At 36.3% G+C, this 23,417-nt stretch overlaps 4 protein-coding genes and 1 non-coding gene across 5 annotated transcripts; 4 read left to right on the top strand and 1 right to left on the bottom strand.

Moving 5' to 3' along the window:
- Nucleotides 1-2,366: 2,366 nt before the first annotated feature.
- Nucleotides 2,367-4,827, top strand: LOC141592922 (dof zinc finger protein DOF1.4-like). The gene is made up of 2 exons (XM_074413809.1): nucleotides 2,367-2,510; nucleotides 2,819-4,827. Exons 1-2 carry the CDS (start codon nucleotides 2,460-2,462, stop codon nucleotides 3,878-3,880), a joined length of 1,113 nt encoding a protein of 370 aa, XP_074269910.1. The 5' UTR covers nucleotides 2,367-2,459; the 3' UTR covers nucleotides 3,881-4,827.
- Nucleotides 4,828-12,884: 8,057 nt separating this feature from the next.
- LOC141591348 (transcription initiation factor IIA subunit 2-like) lies at nucleotides 12,885-14,995 on the top strand. The gene is made up of 4 exons (XM_074411660.1): nucleotides 12,885-12,975; nucleotides 13,135-13,276; nucleotides 13,377-13,427; nucleotides 14,550-14,995. The coding sequence occupies exons 2-4, from the start codon at nucleotides 13,148-13,150 to the stop codon at nucleotides 14,688-14,690; spliced, it is 321 nt and encodes a 106-aa protein (XP_074267761.1). The 5' UTR covers nucleotides 12,885-12,975; nucleotides 13,135-13,147; the 3' UTR covers nucleotides 14,691-14,995.
- A 532-nt stretch (nucleotides 14,996-15,527) lies between these two features.
- Nucleotides 15,528-15,908, bottom strand: LOC141590689 (egg cell-secreted protein 1.4-like). The gene has a single exon (XM_074411258.1). The coding sequence runs from the start codon at nucleotides 15,906-15,908 to the stop codon at nucleotides 15,528-15,530; it is 381 nt and encodes a 126-aa protein (XP_074267359.1).
- Nucleotides 15,909-16,753: 845 nt separating this feature from the next.
- On the top strand, nucleotides 16,754-16,826 carry TRNAK-UUU (transfer RNA lysine (anticodon UUU)). Its single transcript has one exon. It is a non-coding gene; the product is annotated as a tRNA-Lys (tRNA).
- A 1,966-nt stretch (nucleotides 16,827-18,792) lies between these two features.
- On the top strand, nucleotides 18,793-23,029 carry LOC141592924 (small ribosomal subunit protein uS5c). The gene is made up of 3 exons (XM_074413812.1): nucleotides 18,793-19,370; nucleotides 21,638-21,840; nucleotides 22,672-23,029. The coding sequence occupies exons 1-3, from the start codon at nucleotides 18,912-18,914 to the stop codon at nucleotides 22,919-22,921; spliced, it is 912 nt and encodes a 303-aa protein (XP_074269913.1). The 5' UTR covers nucleotides 18,793-18,911; the 3' UTR covers nucleotides 22,922-23,029.
- Nucleotides 23,030-23,417: the final 388 nt, after the last annotated feature.

Consider the following 23,417-nt stretch of genomic DNA (forward strand, 5'->3'; position numbering starts at 1 on the left):
CTTGAATCAAATGGCACTTGGGAGCTTTCCGATCTTCCTCCTGATAAGAAAGCTCTTGGTTGTCGTTGGGTCTATAAAATTAAATACAAATCCGATGGATCTATTGAACGGTTAAAGGCCCGTCTAGTTGTTTTTGGTAACCATCGGGTTGAGGGAATCGACTATGGTGAGACATTTGCCCATTGTCAAAATGGTCACCATCCGAACATTTCTTCTTTGTTGCCGCATTTGTCAAAGGGGGGCATTGCATCGATGGATGTCCATAACGCCTTTCTTCATGGGGATTTGGATGAAGAAGTATATATGAAGCTTCCTCCCGGTTTTAGTCATGGTCATGATGGGAAAGTTTGTCGTCTTAAGAAGTCTCTTTATGGGTTACGTCAAGCTCCTCGTTGTTGGTTCTCTAAAATTTGGTGGTGCTCTCCGTGAATATGGGTTTTGTCAATCTTATTCTGATTACTCCCTCTTCACTTACTCGGATCATGATGTCCGCCTATTTGTCTTGATTTACGTCGATGATCTTGTTATAGCAGGTAATAACTCCTCGGCCATTTCTGTTTTCAAAGATTACTTGCATCGATGCTTTAAAATGAAGGACTTGGGTACCTTGAAATATTTCCTGGGTCTTGAAGTGGCCCGAAGCAAGGAAGGCATTTATCTTAATCAACGTAAGTATACTCTTGACATTATCACTGAAACCGGCCTCTTAGGTGCTAAACCTTCTACTACGCCCATGGAGTCTAATCAACAGCTGGGTCTTGATCAAAGCTCTTTCTTAGCCGACCCAGAACGATATCGGCGCTTAGTTGGGCGCCTGGTATACCTTGCCGTCACTCGACCAGATTTGTCCTTTGCCGTGCATACCTTGTCTCAATTTCTTCAACAACCGCGTGAAGCTCATATGTCGGCAGCTTTGCGTGTTGTTCGTTATCTCAAAGGCGGCCGGGCAAGGCATTTTACTTCGCTCGATAGCCGTCTTACGATTTACGTTGGTGTGATTCAGATTGGGGAAAGTGCCCTTTGTCTCGACGGTCCGTGACGGGCTGGTTTGTTTTCTTAGGCGATTCTCCCATTTCGTGGAAGACGAAAAACAACCCACCGTGTCGCTATCATCTACCGAAAGTTTGAATATAGGTCCATGGTTGCGATTGTGTGTGAGATGAAATGGTTAAAAGGCCTTCTTACAAGTTTGGACGTGGCTTCTCCTCTGCCTATGCGTCTGTTTTGTGATAGTCAATCGGCTATTCACTTGTCTCAAAATCCCGTCTTTCACGAACGCACAAAACATATCGAGATTGATTGCCACTTTGTTCGTGACGCTATTATGGAGGGCCGATTACACCATTCATGTTTCTACGGATGAACAACTAGTGATATTTTTACAAAGCCCTTAGGAGCTCGTCGGTTTCACTATCTTCTCAAACCGGGCATTCTTGATCTCCATGCTCCAGTTTGAGGGGGGGTATTAGGCATGATTATAGGAGCATATTATGCTCCGTCTGTTATAGTAACAAATTAGCTAAGGATATGATTTGACTTGATCTTATTCCTAGAATTATGTCATTGTATTCTTATATATATCCTACTACTAAATCAATAAGATACAACTTCATTCTCTCAATCACTCTTATACGTTATATTCAACATAACGATTAATTGTTTAGCAATTCAAGTTGGAAAGAAAATCATAAATTGATATTCTTGTTTAAAGGAAATGGAAGGGAAAAGTATTGGAGCGGATACATAATCCAAATAGAGCATTATACTGCTTTTTATCTCATTTTAACATAAATGGATATGTTCATATTAAGAGAGACTAACTAATACTTCATTTTAAAAACATAACATAATTTTACCATACATGTTTCGTGCTTTATCAATTGTTGCATATAATTCACCAATTTCATTTTGAACCTTTATAAATAAAAAAGTTGCTTTATATATTTTGTTATTTATTATTACATCATACAGTAGTTATTATTAATATAGATAAGAGTTGAAACACTAAAATTTGTAGAAAATTAGCTCAAAGCTTTGGACACATACCAAAACAATAATTATACTCCGTATAATTTACCCATAAATTAAAATAATCGAAAGATCTTGTATAAGAAAGCTATATAATAGTGCTATTGTAAAATTAGCCATTTTGTGAATTTTGTTATAAAGATAAATAATCATCCCTCTCTGAATTATATTTGTGTAAAAACGCCAATAAATATGGTAATTCCATGTCATACGGAAATAAGAAACCCTATAAAAAATAAAATGAAATTATTTTAATCAATCCAATTAAAAATTTGGATAATAATAATAAAATAAAGGGATGAGTACTACTCTAACTATTTTAATCCCCCCACAAGGCCACAATGCAATAGAGTGGAGTATTATACATCCATGTTATTTGTCTACATACTCATTGTTTATTGCTAAAGAAAATTCTAAGAAGCATTCAGAAAATGTCACTCATCATCTCTTCAACTTCTAATGAATGGACACAAACACAACAGGTTCATCTATCTCCTTCTCTTTCTCTTCTTATGCATTTCATAGAATCATTCACATGCATTACACTACATATACTATAACATTATATTTCATTTTATTTCATTTTATTTACATACTAAAACAATTGTTTTTAGGTCCCCATTAATTCCTTTGTTTTCTAGCATTTTGGAAGGGCATCTTAACTTCTAATGTGGGCATTAATTTGCCAACCCTAAAATCACAAAACCCCAAAAAACACAAAAACAACAACAAGAACTAAGAAAAATAAACTAAAAATTAATAAACTCTTTGTTTTTTGTTTTTCTTGCAGAATAATCATATAGATGATCCAAAAGATAGTGGAAGAAAGAGTTTTATCACTAACAATATGGATCAAAAAGTTGCAATATTTTCACAACAACAACAACAACAAAAAGCAAGCAACAACAACAACAACAACAATAATCAAGAGCCAATGAGATGTCCAAGATGTGATTCTAGCAACACAAAGTTTTGTTATTACAACAATTATAGTTTATCACAACCAAGACATTTTTGTAAGGCATGTAAGAGGTATTGGACTAGAGGTGGTACTTTAAGGAATGTTCCTGTTGGTGGAGGTTGTAGAAAGAACAAAAGGGTTAAAAGAGGTAATATTAATATTAATAATAATTCTTGTTCTTCTAATACTAATACTTCTAATAACAATAATAATGATAATAATAATAATATTAATAATAACACTAATAATCTTCATGATGGTGTAGTTAATTCCCTTCCTTCTTCTAATAATATGCCATTTTATGATCAAAATCTTATGTATTTTCCATTTTCAAGGTATGATCTTCAAAACCCACCTCAGATTAATGGTCTTGGATTAGGGTTTTCATCAAGTTTGATCCATAATATTAGTGGAAATGAGTTTAGAGATGGTTTAAGCATAAATCTTCAAAATAATACTAATAATAATAGTAATAATAAGGTAAATTTCCAAGATTTAATGTCTTCAAATACTTCTACTATTTCCAACTCTACAACTCCACCAACAATATCCTCACTTTTGGGAACATCTACTACCTTTCAAATGAAGAGTGGAGCTAACAATTTTCAGACAATATTGCCCTCATCATATGAGGATAGTGGTCTTCACATGAAAGGAAGTGGAGGGTTTGGAGGGATGTTCACTAAAGAGGTGAAAATGGAACTTGAAGGGCAAAATAGGGCATTTGATTATCCATGGAGTGCTCCTAGCCAAAATCAGTTGGATCATAACATTGTTTCATCATCACCATCATCTGATCCATCTTCTATTTGGTTTAATGGTCCTAATCTTGGTTCATGGATTGATTCATCTAACAACCATCTTGGTTCTTCAATCCCTTCTTTGATCTAACTGCTCAGTGGCAGATCTAGGTGGGCTAGCAGGGGCGCTCGTTCCAAGAAAAATAGAAAATTTTCGATTTTTTTCCTAGTGTACCTTATGAAAATTTTCGCTCTCCTAGCGACAAATCCTGGCTCTGTCATTGTAAGACCTCATTCAACTTTTTCCCTTTTTTCTTTTTTTACTTCATCCATCCAAAAAAAAAAAGAAAAAAAAGTTGGTCACTACCTTTTATTTGAAGATTAGGTTACTTTCATTAGTTTTGATATTGTGAGCTTTTTTTTATCACATGTTATATTAGGGATCTAGGGGGTTATTTATTGAAATATTTAGGAAAAATTAAAAACCTTAGAAAAGGGTATGGATAGTTAAATTGGATCGGTGTGTTCATGTTGGCAGCAACATGTAAAACTAGATTTCAGCCCTCTTGTGTTAAAGAGCTAATTTTATTACAAGAAACACGCGTGTTTGAGACTGCTGGAACGAAGTATCCAAGTTTGCGCTGAGAGGAACCTCGGATCCAAATCTTTATTCTCCAACTATACTATTTACTTGTCATGGACTAATGGGTTACGGATCTCGTTTCCCAAATTTTCTGGCTACGCCACTGTCTTCGAGATTGAGGTGATCCAAATCATATGTGAGTTTGGTTTTTCTTATCTTGGTATATGTATATATATTGCATTAATGTACTTCTTAATTAATTAGATTAGTTTCTTAATTTATTTCTTGTTATGTTAGAGGGGTTGGGTATATGGTAGTGTTCCTCATATTAGGACATTAGTTGAGGAACTCCTACATTTTAGTTTTATGCATTTTTTTTCCTTTGTAATTTTTTTTTTTTTTTTTTTTTCTTTTGGAAATCTTTGGTATATTGGTATAGTAAAAAGAGGGTGATTGGTTATTCAAATGTGTGTGTTTATGTCATTGTTATGTTCAACTTAATTATGATTTCATTATTTCTTGTGTGTTTCTTGATTAATTTGAGCTTGCATTTGTTTAGAAAATGTTTACTAGCCATATTATGTTAACACAAATCATAAAATAAGACGGTTTTATACAATCTAAAATAAGACGGTTTTATACAATTAGATTGTGTAATGTATAATCTTACACAATCATCATTATTGTTATGTTCTAAATATTCTCTTGAACAAAGTGAATATAGACCTGTATCTAAAACTTGTGATTTGGAATCTAAATTCTGTATTTCTGTCAGACATTCTTTGGAGTCTTGGAAGAATGCATTGCGTATCAATCCTAAATCCTTGAAGAATCCATTTACTATATTTTACGAAGTACTAATTGTTTTTTAAAGTATTTAATTTTTCCACAAATCAATCCCTAGTTTTGTACTTCGTATGCAATATATAAACATTTTTTCACATAACACAATAACAACATATAGAAACCGGTAGCTGGTAGGGTAGGGTAACTAGGGTAGGTCAAGCGCGTAAACACCGCCTAATTTCTGTAATATAATAAACTTATGTAAGATAGCCGTACCTTTAATAATATATACGGAGTAGCTAGGATATATAAATAAAGATTTAGAGGTTTTAGGATCATTTCTAAAAAAAATTGTCATAGCAAAACTCATGAATTTTTTGGCAAATAGGTGTTTATTAGCAAAATTATTAGAGACTTGGGGTTGTTTTGAAACTATTTTGCTCAATGGCGTCCACGACTCCACGTCATCAGTTTTTATTTTTTTTCCAGTTTTTATAGTAGCCGCTAAGCGGTTTAATTTTTTTTTTTAAAGTGAATAGTAAAGAGCCGCTAAGAAACCTAGCGGCTTTACTATTCATTTTTTTTTTCAAAAACCGTCACTTTCAAACACTGATGGCAGCATATTCTAGAAATGAACAACCACTAAAGCCGCTAAGAAAGTTAGCGACTTCCCTATTTCTCTTTTTTTTCATAAGCTTATGGTATCTATTATCTGAAAAATGACAATGAGACAAAGCCGCTAAGAAACTTAGCGACTTTGCCTAAAAATTAGAAAAAAAATGAAAGTGATGACGTGGACACCATGGGGGCAAAATAGTTTCGAATGAACCCCAATTTCCTAATTATTTTGCTAATTAACTCCAATTTACCAAAAAATTCAAACCTCACCATAAAACCCCAATTTCCTAATTATTTTGTAAAACGGTTATTATACGGTGGAGGACCTTAGTTAGGCATGCCGGGAAGGGTCTGATCCCCTCCGCTTTTTCATATTTCTATATAAAATTATCATCTCATTCTCCTTGGCTCATCAATGGTTAATCAAACATTAAAAATTCACATGCAGATTTAATAGTTAAGTCATCAACCCCCTTATTATTATTTGCTCCAAAATCCGCCATTGGTACCCAAAACTTATTGATACTCATTAGTCGTTTAGCTAGTCGTCCTATGATTGACTGATAGCTTGGAGGCTTGTGTACAAAGCATTTAAGCTGAGTATGTCACTTATATGGTACGGAGTTGGTTGGTAGCAAGTCGTTTTATACTTTTAATATTAATAACTAAGCTTAGAAGAAGTGAAGAACGAAGTTTTCTTCATGCAATAATTCACGTAGAAAATATGTTTGCTATGTGTGGAGATTAAAAACACAAAACAAGTGAAATATTCCACAAACTTATTTAATTTTACCTATTGGGTTAATTGGGTTAGTTGTCTTTCTCATCATGCAGGACATAAACTGTATTGTTACTGTGTTTGGTGGAATTTCTGACAAAAGTTACTGGGAGTACATCACAAAGGTTAAATCCGACTTGTCATATTTTCAGCCTTCCTTGACATTAAAATTGATTAAAAAAAATGACAACTCAGACGGAAAACCTAAACAGTTAGGCCCTATTTTTTGGACTTAAAGTCACTTAATTTAAGTTCACTTCAGATCCTATAAGTTCAGTTTAGTTCAGTTCAGATCCTATAAGTTCAGTTCAGTTCAGATCCTATAAGTTTAGTTCAGTTTAAATCTTATAAGTTCAGTTCAGATCCTATAAGTTCAGTTCAGATCTTATACCTCACTTAATTTAAGTTCACTTCAAATCCTATGTAACACCCCACAGTAATTGGAGAGGTTCAGTGATAGGCTTAAATGACTAGTGCTTAAAGGGATTGAAACTACTACTCATATCAACAAAGTGCACTTTCTTTTATGGTCATCCATGCGAAAGAACTCCAAAGTTAAGCGTGCTTGACTGAGAGTAGTCTTAGGATGGGTGACCTCCTGGGAAGGTTTCCGGGATGCGCATGAGTGAGGACAAAATGCGTTATAAAGGGCCGTGTTGATCGTGGGCCATGTACACGGCTGGTGAGCTATCATAAATGCAAGCTCCCAGGCCGGTTTGGTAGGGTGTTACATCTATAAGTTCGATTCGATTGATTCGAATCCTCTAAGTTCGATTCGAATCTATAAGTTGATTCGAATCAGATTCTATAAGTTGATTCGATTCGAATCCTATAAGTTCGATTCGATTCGATTCGAATCCTATAAGTTCGATTCGATTCGAATCGGATCGAGATTAGTTTCGATCCAAAAGAAGCAGGGCCTTAGTCTTGCTGAAAACGGGTCATAACAGTGACGGGTAATGTCACTCACAAAGCGAATAGGGGGACAATGAGTGGGGGCATGTGCTTCCTCTCTCCTCTGTTGGGTCATTTGTGAGAGGAAATGGTATCCGTCGATCCAAAGTGACGGATCGTGCTTGTCTTCAATGAGAGTTTGTTAAACCTAAATAGTACTCGGCCCCTCGGTCCACGTTTGTTTACAAAACTACCCATTGAATCGCCTTCAATATTCCGAAGAAGATTGCTCACCTTGTCAGAAGGGATATTCCTGATCAACAAAAAAAAAGGTAAATAAATAATTAAGAAGTGGGATGTTGTGCGGAAGCGTGAATATCCTGTGTTGGACCTCACATCTGTCCACAACACATAATAGTACGATATTTTCCGCTTTGAGCCAAGTTCTCACAGATTTACTTTTGGACTCCTTCCCAAAAGGCCTCAGACCTTGACTTCCATGAAGAACTCCCCACACCTTTCAACTCCAAAACGACACATCATGTGTCTGACCGGGCTTGACCTTGCCGGGTCGCTGACGATCTTCTCTTGGACGGCCATGTCTCAACACCGTGAGACCATGTCGCTTCTCGCGAACATATTAGCTCTCCTTCGAGCTATAGGAGTTCCACGTCTTAGTGTACGTCCATCTTCAACTCTTAGCCTGATGAATCTCTGTGTCTAGCGCAAGTCGAACCTTGGGCTCTGATACCACTTATTGTGTAGAAGCGTGAATATCCTGTGTTGGGCCTGTGCTACACCGGTGTCCACTGTCCATAATAGTACGATATTGTTCCCTTTGGGCCAAACCCTCACAGATTTACTACTCTCGGGCTTCTTCCCAAAAAGTCTCGTACTATTATTTTTTGTAGATACTTATAAAGATGATCTTCCGTCTTTATACTACTAATGCGGGATATGAGTTTGCACCCTAATATAAGGAGTATTATATGAATTATCCCTTGTACTCCGTAACATATTTTGTTATTTGTAAATGCAAGTGTTCGTTTCTTGATGAATTGATTTGAATCAATTTCGCTTGCAAGCTTGAGAACTTCAAAAGTCGTTTTAGCCTTGCTCTGCGAGTGGTGGACTTAAAGGAGGGCTAGTAGGAGCGCTCCTCCGGTAAAGCTAAGGAAGAAAATTTCAGAATTTCTAGTGAAATTTTTTTAACTGTTTCATTTTTACCTTATACTATTACTCTTCCTACTGAATTTTTTCATTTATCACTAAGTTTAAATCATGACTATGTCACTATGCTCTGCCACTGGTTGAATCGACAATGTAGATAATTGGTTTAAAAAGTGGTCAATCTTCTACAAATTTGTCGTTGTGAGACACTTACATAGTTACATATGACACCCCTTTACGAGTTAGAATCGTCTTCACACTTAAACACCGGAAAATAATGTTGGCAATATGGAATGACATAAGATGCCTTTGGTTGTATCTAATTTTTAGGAAAAGGTAGAAGAGTTGCTAAGAAGTAAAAGAATATTTGTATAAGTTGAAACAAAGCAATCAATCAAACTAGTTGAAACTTGTTTGAGTAATTTTGGATTGATTTGAGTGTCCTTTGGTACCCATATATGGGTAAACTTGTATCATGCTTGGAAGAGAAGGGATGGAAATATGGACCCTATTCTTATTATTAAAGCTGCCGACTTGTATTGTAGCTCCATTATTCCACTTGTGCTTTGTACTTAGGGGGCACATTTTATGTCACTACTGACATATTAAAGGAACTACTCGTATTTTTGTTGTCCTCCTTTCGTAGTATACTTGCTCAATAACCAAGTCCGGCCTCAAGTTTTGGCATGCTCGACCGGTAAACATTGACCAGCCTCAAAACACGAGATGATTTTGACACGAAGTAAAGGTGGCCAATTGTACGGGTTTGCAATCGAACTGGACCGCTTGAGTCCCGGTCTAACATGTCCCAACGTCTAAGTTGATTCAGGATTCAAGTATTTATCTATTTTTAAGGACTATCTGATTTTCATCCGACACACATTTATTACGTGTCGGCACCCTCGAATCTCCACTCTTGATCCTTAAAATTTGTATAGCTGCTTTATCGGATACCAGAAAACGTTTGTAAGATTTACATACATTTTTGTTCCGGGACCCGAAAATTCCGAAAACCATGTATTATAATTTACACACTTCAATTTGAGCCTTTTGTGAGGTCATACCGTTTTATGTTACATTTTCTCCCATTTTTCCAACCATGTGTCAGAATTCGCTTCATGAGTGCTGCGTCCACTCGATCGAGTGGAAACACTCGGCCGAGTAGAACTCTACTCGGTCGAGTATACTCTTCACTCGACCGAGTGGACCCACTTGATAACCCGCAACACCACTTGGTCTAGTTTAGGTCTAGTATAAGGCTATCCTTTCCTCCCGACTGATCTCTTATCGGTCTAAAGGTCCCCTCACGCGTCCCAAGGTCTAAGTACGGGTCCCACAAAGGCCGGGTATTACAATCTTCCCTCCTTAAAAATGAACTACGTTCTCGAAGTTCGCCTCACTCTCACTTTTCATTAACACTTTCTTACGTCTCATTCGTGTCACGCCTCCATCCCAATCTCTTCCTCAAGCATTCACTCGTCTCTCTTGCTAGTGCTCACGCATAGTTATTTGCCATACGTGCTTTTTTTTTATGTTTGAGCCGTTTGGGGGATCGTACTGGATCACGTTTCTTTTCCTCTCTGTTTTTCCACCAAGTCTCTAGGTCGCATCATGAGTTACAGTGTATTCGATTTTTGCCCTAAATAACAAGTTAATTCGGATAATTCACGCGGTACCCCTAAGGTTTGTCACTTTGCACGAAATACCAAAATTTTTTATCCGGAAATCTTAAAGAAGTCATAACTCGTGTTTACGAGTTACAAAAGTGACGAATTTTTTTTCCAAATCGCTCATCTTTCTTAGAACTACAATTTGAAAAAAATTGTCGCACTTGGATTCCACTACTAGGAGTTATTGTGCGTCAAAGTTTTTTCGACTGAACAAACTTTGAGTGAGCATATCTCCCGGTCACGAGATCCATACTCGTCAAACTTTTTTTTCAAATCGTAGTACTCGGAAAGATGATCGATTTGAAAAAAAAAATCTTCACTTTCTGAGTCCGTAAACACGAGTTATGGCCTCTTTAAGATTTTCGGATAAAAAATTTGGGTATTTTGTGCAAAGTGGCCAACTTCAGGGGTACCGCGTGAATTATCCGTTATCTATTTTTAAGGAGTACTCGATTTATGTCTCAAACTAGTTTATCGTATACCGGCACACTTAATGTCTTCGATCTCTTTCTTCTCAAAATTTGTGTGACAGCTTAATCTGACTCGATAAACCGTCTGTATGATTTATGAACATTTTTCTTTCGGAACCCTGAAATCCCAAAAACCATGTATGTATTATTAACTTAAATTTGAGCTGTTTTGGGAGGTCATACACTCATACCGGGTCATGTTTCTTTTCCTCCAAGTTTTTCTACCATGTGTCAGTGGTCACTTCAGAGTTACCGTATTCGATTTCCTGCCCTAAATAAGAAGTGTTTATATTTTTTTAAAGAGTACCTGATTTTCGTCCAAGACTCGTTTATCGCATACCTACACCCTCAAATGTACTCTGTTGTTTTTTAAACATTGTGTGACTGATTTATCTGACCCGGGGAACCGTCTCTATGATTTTCAAACATTTTTGTTCTGGGACCCTGAAACCTTGAAAAACATGTATTATATTACCTGGCAAAGGGGTCACTCGGGCCGGGTTCGGGACGAGCTAGTTTGGACTTCGAGTTTGTTGGTCGGGTTTGTTCCAGGTCAAGAAGACTGGGTTGTTTCAGATCGGCTCATTTTCGGTAAAATGAATAAGAGAGAAAAAGCCATTTCAATAGTTTTCGGTTCAATTAGAGTTATGTTTTGTCGGCTCATTTCGCGTTTGGTGTTTTCGGATCGGGTCATTTTCGGGTGCGTTTGGTGGTTTCGGATCGGGCCATTTTCGGTCGGGTTAGTTACAGTTAAGAAAGATTGGTTCATGTGTGGGGCAAGTCGGGTCAATTTAGATTTCGGATTACATTCTGATAATGTAGTTCGAGTCAATTTCGGATCTCCGGTCAATTTTTCAGGCTAGGTCCATCATGTCGGGTTGCTTTTGCCAGGTATAGCTACTTGGACTATAGCTCCATGTACTCCATATTTCGAGCTTCTTCTACTTTACACAAAATTCAATTTAAAAGGTTGTGCAATACAACAATAATCACGTTACCATACAACGATCTTATACAAAACCGACTAAAAGCAAATTCAAATCCCGAATCCATAATTCACTTTAACCAAATACACAACAAGTCAACTAGAATCGATTCTAGTAAGGAAGAAATCTGGTGGGAGAAACCTAGAAACGATTTCCTAAAGCTAAATTTTGACGGGTCGAGACTAGAAGGCAATAAAGCTTCTTTATGATATTGTATAAGAGATCATAATGGGAAAGTCGTTGTGTTAGGAGCAAAAAAGTGTGGGTCAATAGTATTCTTGTTGCAGAAGCTCTCGCTTTAAAAGAAGGTGTTTTAGCCGCTAAACACTTAGGAATCTCCAAGTTAATTGTGGAGGGTGATAATTTATGTGTTATTAACTCACTCCGTAGTATTTGGCAAATTCCTTGAAAAATCTCTAGTATACAAGGATGTGAAATTAGACATTCATTTATTCGATGAAGTGATAATTAAACATTGCTTTCGTGAAGCCAACAAGATTGCTGACTTCATGGCTTCTATTGAACATGAATGTCCAACTCTTTCGAGGTGGTTTGAAAGCCGGTGGCTTTAACTTACTTCACCCATTCGAAAGGATGAGATTGGTTGGTTCTACCCTAGAAGATCAACCTAATTTTCTTACCTTATCAAAAAAAAAAAAAATACACAAAAAGTTTGTGAATTAGGGTTTTATCCCTATGATATTAACGCAAAAACGAAAACTATTTTTTAATTTTTAATTTTTTCCTCTTTTTATTAGGGTGTTACAGAAACTCGGCAACGACGGTGTCGCTTTAGCACTTCCCAAAATTTAATGCTATTAATGAGATTCACATTCCAACAAAAAAAGGACTTCAATTCTAACCTAGCCTAACCAAAACAAACCAAACCTCATCTCTTACCCGTATCAAACTTATAAGTTAAACGAATTACGCTATCTTAAGTCTTAACCTTAACTCGCTAATTTCGTCGAATTTTTGCATCGAATCAATGATCGCGAGTTTGCCACCCCCTATGGCCCTATGTCTTAAACCAACTAAAAAGCCAAGCCCATGAATACCCAAACTCACGGAATCACCACCTAGACCGATGAAGTCTAATAATCCAACCCGTCAACCGGCCCATGACCCGAATTAAAAATAAGAAACTTACACCGACCTTGCAAACACTATATATACACATCGCGCACATCATCAACAAAACCAAAGAAAAAAACTATAAATTCTCCGCAAATTCAATTTTCAATTTCTTCGCTAATTCAAGAACACCAAAATTCAATTCAAAATTCATACAGTAATTGCATCTCAATCTTTACGCCCAATTTTATTTCATAAGTTAATTAAATTATCATTGATAAAATTAGTTTAAAACCCTAAAAAATTACTCAAATTTGATTGTAAAATTGAAATCGGAAAATAATACTGACATTGGTTTCTTGGTTAAATTTGATAGGAATTATATTTTAATGGCGACATTTGAGCTATATAGGAAATCAACAATTGGGAATTGTTTGACAGCGACGTTAGATGAGATGGTTAGTGATGGTACTCTTACTCCTGAACTTGCCATTCAAGTTCTTGTTCAATTCGATAAGGTGGGTTATTCGGAAACCGTCTCTTTTCTTACTTTTACTGAAAGTCGACTGTGACGAATTGACGATTTTTGATTGTTTTTTTCTTTTTCTTTTTTTGTAGTCTATGACTCAAGCACTCGATTGTCACGTGAAAACCAAGATTTCTCTCAAGGTATTCAATTCAATCTTTTATCCCGTAAATGTACATTAATTTGTCGATCATGATTCATGATAGTGAAATGCCTGTGTATTTACTGTAGTCGATAGCATTATACTCCCTCCATCCCAATTATTTGTGGTTTATCTTTAATGCGGAGTAATAATCTTTAAAGAAAATAAAAAAAAAGTAAACAAATAAATGACACGGAGGTTGTAATTGTGTTCTTAGATGATGGCATCATGACCGTGTCCAATACCACACTCAAAGATAATCCCTCTGTCCCGGTCAATTGTTGTCCTTTGGTTTTGGCACAAAGACCAAGGAAAGAGGGAGGAGTCAATTACTAAATGACAAGTGGAACAAATAGATTGTGAATGATCAAATTGCTCATCAAGTTTATTCTTAAAATAGAAAGGACAACAATTGACTGAAACACCCTAATATGGAAATAAATCTTTATCGGGCACTTGTTAATCCGACACTTATTGCATAACAAAGTGTGTGTCAAGAACTCCTGTAAATTGCGGGGTAAGGAGGTTGGATGTATAGTTTGGCTTTTGACAATGTTACGGCTTATGTCTTAAGACGCTCTTCGTTTCACCTTATGCAATCTTGGACAATGCGGATTTTATGGATTAGACTTGAGACAGGGTGAATTCGACAGTAGAATATGAACGAACATGTGGCCGAGACCATAACCAGAGTTTGAGTTTCATAGTTGTTGGGTCATATTTGATTTGTAAAAGAATAAGATAATGATCATGTTGTCATCCTAAGTTTTAGCGAAGTTGCATAACGACGAAATTGAAATGGAAATGGTTTAGCTAGATTAATATCCCTTACAAGTTGATCTAAGTGCTCAAGAGTGACCGTTTTAATGTTTAAAGTTTTGCTCGTGAATTTAAAACTGATGAGCAGTTGTAGTTCACATTGTTGTTCAGACTTCAGCAAATAAGTTAGTTTCTTTACATTTCTCTTAATATGGTTCTGGATGTTTAGATGAGTACAATGATACACCTAAGCTCATAAGTCATACCTAGCCAAGACTAATGTCGAAGATGTATGCGATTAGTAATGTCGATATTGAAAACTGAAGTTTATATGATACTTTTTGTAATGTTATGAATGCTGCAGGGACATCTACACACCTACAGGTACTGCGACAATGTGTGGACATTCATCCTTCATGATGCCTTGTTCAAAAGCGAGACTTCCCAGGAAAATGTCAGTCAAGTTAAGATAGTCGCATGCGATTCCAAGCTTCTCATTCAGTAGGGTACAGGAGGAAAATGTCAGTCAGGTTAAGATAGCAAGCAGCATTCGATACCAAGCTTCTCATTCAGTAGGCTATGGAGATTGGTTTTTCTGATTCTTCAGTTTGATTCTGAGTCATTTCTGGTACATTTACCGTATTTTAGAAACTTAGCAGTTTTTAGAACTCCGTTGTCTATGTTTAGCTAGATTGTTAACTTTCATCTATTCATGTTTCGAGCTACAGATTCAGTACAAACATCTCCTTCATGAGAGTATAGTTTTTCTTGTATGCAGATACTCTTATATAATTACATACATCTATTATTAACTTGCCGATTTCTAATTTATTTTAGAATTGAACAACTCGATTCCTGGAAAAAAATTCTTCTGTATTTCCCTACGCCCCCATGAGCCTGTCCTAAAGTCGCTATCCTGCCTTGCCTGAGGGCTAAAACTCTAGTCTAGTCTAGGCCAGTCAGTCAGTGTCTAGCCCACACCCGTATGTGATCACCTCGAACTTTATTAGCATATAGTCTTAGTTGGTAAAATAAGGGGAAGAAAGAGCTTGTTTATTGCAGCGGAGAGTTACAATTTGTGTGCAGTTCATTCTGTTTTAGTGTGTAAAATTTAACTGTCACGCTGTAACTAGATAGAATCATACTGTGAGAATTTTCTGCCGAAACTACAGAGTATGGGAATATGGACAGATTGAAACAGAAGTTAAAATAAATAAGAAATCCGACAAACGTAATCATTTTATTGATGTAAGACTCATATAACAGACTTAAATCTGATCATAATTAGTAAAACAACAAACTTTCTTATCCCCGAAATCCAGAAAATCAGTACTGCGTGTCGTCAGTTATGTGGGGCACTAGCAGGAGCAGATGCCTTATTACAGTAACCAGCAAGCAAACTGCCTTCTTGAGCAGTAAACCCGAGAACACCAAGCATGGAAGGCCAGCACTTTCGAGTGATAAACTCAATTGCATTACAACACGGTGTGTCAATATCAGTCTGACCATTCAGGAAGAATCCAATCACCTCATTCGAGCACTGTCTTAACTCTGCTAGTGCACTCCAGCAGTCATTGGTATCGCCTTCAGTTGCCTGCAGTCTTGCAGCAAGGCCAAATCCCATGCTTGGGTCCATCGGAAAGTCTCTTAGTGATGTTGCGGTGTTGGAAATCAGAAGGATTATGGTCACTGTCGCGAGAATGGTTGTTTTGACTGTTGCCATTTTTTCGAGGTTTTTTTATTGTTCGAAAGATGATTGATGTGAATGGGAGAATTTGATGGTGGTTTATATAGTGCAGATTTGGGAGATGAGAGGTTAGATGGGTTAATTAACATTTACCAGTGGTAATTAGTCTGAATGATGGTTACATAATTACAGTTTCAGAAATGAGAAGATGAATCATGTACAGTAATTGTGGTATTTTAATGTGTAGAAATTATTGTTGTGGTAAATGGTAATAAGTGCAATTTTATTAACTACAAGGATAAAAATGTGGAATGAAGTAGGAATATTATCAGTAAGAATTTTCTTAAGCTCTTGTTGAAGGGTTATCCAAGCCGAGGGACGGAGGGAGTAATTCTTTTGTCACAGACAATGAAAATGATAAAAATGTCGGAGAATTATATGAAACAAATACGAAGTATTTTTTAATCATTTGATGGTTTGAAGAGAGTTAGAATGTCGTAAGGAGTCGGTTTACCGTTAGATCAGTTAAATCAGTCACATAATTAGAGAAGGGATAATCAAATTAGACACGGAATAGCGAAAATTTTGTTAAGCTTACATCTTTTGTCGTTGAACTCGTGTTTGGTTGAAGTCGGTTTTAAGCATCCTATTTTCAAACACGTCAGCGACTTAGCGTATGTCAGATTCATTAGGCAATAATAATAACTGAAATGTGTTTCATTATCTCGATTCGATATCAATGTAACAAATTATAATTGTGATGCACTTTAGCCAGAAAATTTCGATTGATTCACAGTTTCTGGACTTTTCAGATAAAAGCCCTCAGGCAAATTTCCTAATCTCTGTATAATAAGATTAAGAATAATTATTTGGCAAACACTGCCGTCTTAGCTCAGCTGGTAGAGCGCATGGCTTTTAACCATGTGGTCGTGGGTTCGATTCCCACAGACGGCGTTTTAGTCGTTATTATATCACTTCTATCCTGAAGAGCCGCTTGATGAAAGCAATTTAACTAACTAGATTGTGCTGCAATTTTATTTTCTTTTTATTTTTTTGTCATTAGTAAAATTACAAGACTGCAAAGTCAAACAAAATTATGCACAAATTATAAATTTAAATGGTTTGGAACTCTTTACTTTGTCCCTAGATAAATCTTAGTCCATTGATTGAAAATGTATAGATCATGAAGGAGTTTGAGAGAAACTTGACCAATAGAAATTGAGAAATTCATCTTATTATCATATATTCATATAAACATGAAGCTTGTTTTTCATTGTACCACAAATCTTATCTGTAACGCATGACAAGCTTTTGACATCTCACAATCGGTTTAGATTATAAGAAAAATGAAAGGTGGTTGCAAAATGTCAAAAATATCTTTTCGTCACGTGCAAAGTTAGTTGTTTGCTTGCTTTGAGAGCTTAATTTCAAGATGGCTTAACAAAAATTTCAACTTTTTTTTTTTTTTTTCTGATTTTAATAACCTGGCTTGGCTAGCGGTAAGCTATGTATTTATAGTTACCATTGTTGTCAGAATCGCGATTCGATCCAACGATTCTACGATTTTACGATCAAAAAATGTTTGACCGATTCTGGATCCTACGATTCTATCATAGTTGTAGAATCTTACGATTCTGTTAATTTGAAAATTTCTAGAGATGAAATCATAATACAATCCTACGATTTTATGATCCTACGATCCGATTCCATAATAAAAAAAAAATTAATATATATTTTTATATAACGACACCGTAAAACCCAAATTTCACGTAAGTTATTCATACAATGATACTAAAATCATTAATTATCAATATTTTATGAATAAATATTAATAAATAAGTGTTTTGATTTTCAATTACATTTTTTTACCAAATAAAAAATTATATTTAGTGAGTTTGTAGAATCTTGCGATTCTATGATCCGATTCGATCCTATCCTCCCCATCGATCCAAAGTAGAATCCCGATCCCGACAACATTGATAGTTACAATTGAAAATAATGGACTAATTATCTCTTTCTAAACTTGTAAAGCTTAAGAGAGAGAAAAAAAGCCATTCGTACCTAAAATTCCATATGAGCTATTCAATCCGACCTCAATTCACCCACATTTTATCAGTTTTTGATATCTCAACCAACCTAAATCCTCACTCGATCCATAATTATGATGTAAAGTTCATCCAATAAGTATTCCATAGTCATTAGACTTGGTAAAACTGACGTTTTTTTAATGACCCGACCCAACACTTAAACGGAGGATCCAATTTTTTCCCGTAAATCCGTAACTTGAATCGACCCAAACCAATATTACCTGAACACCAATGTTTATTGTTGAAAACCGTCCATTTTCCATAAATATCTTGGTACTCCGTATACCATACCTGAAAAAAACTTGAATTCGAATTAACCTGATCCCACCCACTCAGGCATTTTCATTACCCACTCACTAACTCAGGCATATACCATAGCTTTACACTTGACCCGATTAACCTGGTAAAACTGACATTTTCTGAATGACCCGACCCAACACTTAAATGGAGGATCCAATCTTTACCCGTAAGTCCGTAACTTGAATCGACCCAAACCAATACAACCTGGACACCATGTTTGTTGTTGCAAACTGTCCATTTACCACAAATAGCTTGGTACTACGTATAACATACCTGAAAAAGACCTGGACTCGAATTAACCTGATCCCACCCACTCAGGCCTAAATTCCCACAAACCATAAACCTAATCCAACTGACGTGACCCGAATCCAACCCGATTAACCCGCTTACTAAAATTCGGTTACTATATTTTCCGAAAGAATTTGATGAAAAAAAAAAACGTAAATAATCAGTTGAGTCGGAAAAATCACTCCCAAAGTCCCAATCCACCCACAAAGATGACAAAGTCCACAAGCCTAGCAATTAGCAACCCAAAGAATCAACCCAACCTCAATTTCAATTGACAATCTACTCAAAACATAAAGATAAGACCACACCTCTCCATATATCCTCTTCCTTCCCAATCTTCTTCACTCACCATCTCCATTCTCCAATGGCAGCAACACTCCAATCTCCACCACCCTTCTCCACCATTACCATTACCACAACCACAACCTCTCTTTCCTCCCGCAACCAATTCTCCTTTTTCCCAAAATACCCTTCCACTCTCCTCACAAAACCCATTTCTGTCACATTATGCACCAAAAAAGATGACATTGACATAACTTTCTTCACCTCGGACGACTTCGAATCCGACGAACCACTAGCCTACGACCCACCTGAGAAACCAGATGGGTTCGTACCACCTCGAGCCATTGATGAACCGCCGTTTGAGTCTGAAGATGAAGTGGCTCGAGCTTATGAGGAGTTGTATGGTCCTGCGTATAGTGGTGAGACTCTTCTTGGTAAAGATGTGTTTGTTATGGATTCTAAGGTTAAGAAGTCTACTGGGTTTGGTTCGAAAACGAAGAAGGAGAAGATTCGTGATGGGTTTGATGAGAGTGTTGTTCAGGTACGAGTAATTTTTATGGTTTTAAGTTGTTAATTTTGTTGAATTGTTGATGGTTTTTGAGAATTTAGTGTTTTGTTGTGTGAAAGATGCAATTTTGGAAGGTGGGTTTGTGTTGAATTTATCACATTTCGAGTGTTTGTGTGAATTTTCATTTGGGTCTTTTGGAAACCGCTTCTTTGTGTTGCCTTGCACTAGGGTTAACATTGCGAACATATGGCGTAATGTTGTTGAATTGTTAATGATTAAATTGTTAGTGGTTTGATGTTGATAGTTAGTTGGTTTTGGTAATTGAGTGTTTAGTTATATGAAAGATTCGACTCCCCCTTCCCTCTCAATTTGCAGGAGCCATTGAGGCACTAGCGTACTATTTATGTGAAACAATGTGCTATTATGTAAGTAATTGGATAGCTTTTTGAAAATTGACTGTTTAGTTATGTGAAAGAGAGGAATGCTATGTACCTTCTCCCACCACAAATATTACTATACAACCAGTTGTATAATAAGCATTGTACAACCCTATACATTAATCCGAGCTTATGTGCAATTTTATTGAGTTTTGTAATAGTTTATTTTTTTTATGTTTAAGTGTGAGTTCAAAAACTTTAAAGCATAGCTTAGATTCTTTTTAATAAAACTCGAAAACTTTACTACACAGCTCGGATTCTACACCATACAACCGTATACAACTGGTTGTATAATCTACTAACTGTTCTCCCACCCACCTTCTCCCTTTGCCGTTCACAATCGATTAAGTTAATATATATCTGGAGTCGGATGGCAAGTGGATGAGGCCAAATATATTAATATTTTAACCGGTTATTAGAGGAGAAGGTAGAAAAGAGAAGGTGGATAGCAATTCTCATGTGAAAGATACAATTTTGGGGATTGGGTTCAAGCTGAAGTCATTGTATTTGTATTGATTGTATTGTTCAGGTAAACTTTAATGGTTTTATTGTTAATTGTGTACAATTGTTGATGGTTTTTGAGAATTTAGTGTTTAGTTGGATGAAAGATTCAATTTTGGGAAGTGGGGTTTTGTTTAATTGTGTTCAACTTTTAATGGTTTGATGTTGATAGTTGATTGTTTTTGACGATTGAGTGTTTAGTCGTGTGAAAGTTTCGTCCCCCTTTACCCCGCAATTTGTAGGAGCCATTGAGGCACTTGCGTAATGTTGATGTTGTTTCTGTTGTTTGTGAAAGATACAATTTTGGGAAATGGGTTCATGTTGCTGGTAATTTTCTACCTTTTTCTGTTCATCGTTGTGTTGAATTATCACTGGTTTGATGTTGATACTTGATAGTTGGTTATTTTTGATAATTCAGTGTTTAATTGTATGAAAGATGCAACTTTTGGTCTTTTGGAAATGGGTTCAAATGTTTTCAGCCTCTTTTTTGTTCTTTATAGTTTATTCTGTTAAATTATCACTGGTTTTTGAGAAGTGAGGGGTTGGTTTAAAAGATGCAACTTTGATATTTTCAGCTTTTTTTTTGTTCCAACTAATGTTGAATTATCACTGGTTTTGGAAAATTGAGTGTATAGTTGTATGAAAGATGCAATTTTGGGAAATGGATTCATGTTGAATTTCTTGTATTTGTTCGGATTGTTGGGTAAACAGGTAATGTATTCAGAAATGTGGTGTTTATTTGTGTGGAACAGTAATCAATGGTTTTATGTTGATAGTTGGTCGGGTTTTTGGTGATTGAGTGTTTAGTTGTATGAAAGATACAAGTTTTGGGGAGTTGGGTCTGTTGAATTCGTTATATTTGTATTGAATGTTGGATAAAATGGTAATGTTTTGACTTTTGAGTATCAGGCTGTTTAGGTATATGAAATGATGTGTAACTATGGGAGGTGGGTTTGATTGAGTTCATTATATTGCTGCTGGTTTTTGAGTTAGTGGTAATGTCTTGAGAATTTGGGTGTTCAATTGTATAACAATGCAGTATTGAGTAGTAAGTATATGATTTGGATTTCAGAAATATTAATCGGAATTGTAAATGAGTCACACTGCTTTAATGCCCGTGAACTAATTCTGGATAATGTTTCAGACTTACAGCAATTTGGTTTTGGTTTTGATTTCTAGATGAAATTTTGGAGGTGGAAATTTGAAACTGTCAAGAAGCTTTTCTAGTAACTATGCTTTTGAAGTTTTTGTATTAATTTTATATGAGATAAAATTGAATATTACTGTATGTTATTCTTTTTAATTCCCAAGTCCAAGTAAACTGTCATTGGTGGTTCAACTGAAGGTTTATGAATGATGCAGGTTAGAAGAGTAACCAAGGTGGTAAAAGGAGGGAAACAATTGAAGTTCAGGGCAATTGTGGTAGTGGGTGATAAGAAGGGCCAAGTTGGTGTTGGATGTGCTAAAGCAAAGGAGGTCGTTTCTGCTGTCCAGAAGGCCGCTACAGATGCCCGCCGCAATATTATCACTGTGCCCATGACCAAGTATCTCACATTTCCCCACAGGTAACATAAATTGCAATTCAAGCGCTCCTTAGACCGCTTATACTATATTTGATTGTTATACTTTCGTAATCCCCACCGTAGTGGCAGTATATCATACGGAGTAGTAGTGATAGTACCGCTGTGTTGCCTTTTGCTTCATGTTTAAAATTCCGATATTTGTCATTCTTTTATCAGCCGTGATAAAGTATGCTATCGTTGAGGGTGGCTTGCTTTATTGCCAAATTATCCTAATCCTCACCGTAGTTTCAGTATATCAAATGTGATGTTAGACTCTTAGTTCAACACTTCACTTTTGGCTGCTTATCATGTCTTCGACACTCTGGTTTAGACACTTCACTGCTTCATTTTAAGCGGAAAAAAAAATCTTCCCACAAAATAGTCATGTCGGACGCTCTGACCCGAGTTGGAAGTAACATAAGAGATATCCACTTGATGGTAGCAATGCTGATCTGCTGTTTTAGTTGAAAAAAATTATCTGTCTCTGAGACTCGTTATGTAGTGATAACGACCAATGTTACCGTGATTCGTCACTTTAGGGATTGTACTTGTGTCTGAACCGACACTATGGATACCTTCACTTGATAATCCAACCCTTTTTCATGAAATGAGAGTATGGAAGGCCTGCAAGACAATGGCGTAAGCGAGGAACAGAACTTTTTACGCCATTTTTCCATCGCGGCTCTCAAGCATTTAGGTTGCAGTCATTAACCGAGTTATTGAACTCCGTCTTCTCACTATTTCACACTGAATTGGCACATGATAATATGAGACTCCTTTACGCTCTTTTTTTACGCTCTTTTTATTAATTCTATAACAATAATATGCTGTCAGAGTGGAGGCTGATTACGGGGCAGCAAGAGTGATGCTCCGTCCAGCAGCACCAGGTACTGGTGTCATTGCCGGTGGTGCAGTCAGAACAGTTTTGGAGATGGCTGGAGTAGAAAATGCCCTTGGGAAACAGCTCGGAAGTAATAATGCACTCAACAATGCCAGAGCCACTATTGTCGCAGTGCAAAGCATGAGGCAGTTCAGTGATGTCGCTCGTGAGCGTGGTATTCCCATGGAGGAACTCTGGAAATGATTCACAGGTTTTCCCTCCACGAAAAAAATACTCTTCTCTGTTAATTCGAGTCTTGTGACATCTTATTGTAATTTTTTGTAATAGTAAAAAATGTTTCATTATTGTTTATTGGTTTCTCAGTTTGCTAGTCTGCAGGCATCGCCATTGTTCTATAACCGTTTCCAGTCAGACTTATGGAATCCGTCATCTCACCTTACTTCCTCTAAAAACGTAATGACATCGAATTTTTAAGTATGTAGTTACGTCTTTTTACAACATCAGAGCCTTAATCTTAAAATGATTTGGGGTCGGCTCACATGAATAATTCTTTAGAACTGTTTATGGATGAACACACACCTCAAAATACGAAAAAAATTGAAAAACAAAAGGGGAGTGAAATTACTGTCTTTTTATGCCAAAAAAAACAATATTATTGTCAAGCTTAATTCTGTGATTGAAGAAACACATCAATTTTCCTAAATATATTTTGTTTGTCGACCTATAGTGAGTCAGGTCA

The sequence above is a fragment of the Silene latifolia genome, chromosome 7, assembly GCF_048544455.1.
Source record: "Silene latifolia isolate original U9 population chromosome 7, ASM4854445v1, whole genome shotgun sequence".
Lineage (NCBI taxonomy): Eukaryota > Viridiplantae > Streptophyta > Magnoliopsida > Caryophyllales > Caryophyllaceae > Silene > Silene latifolia.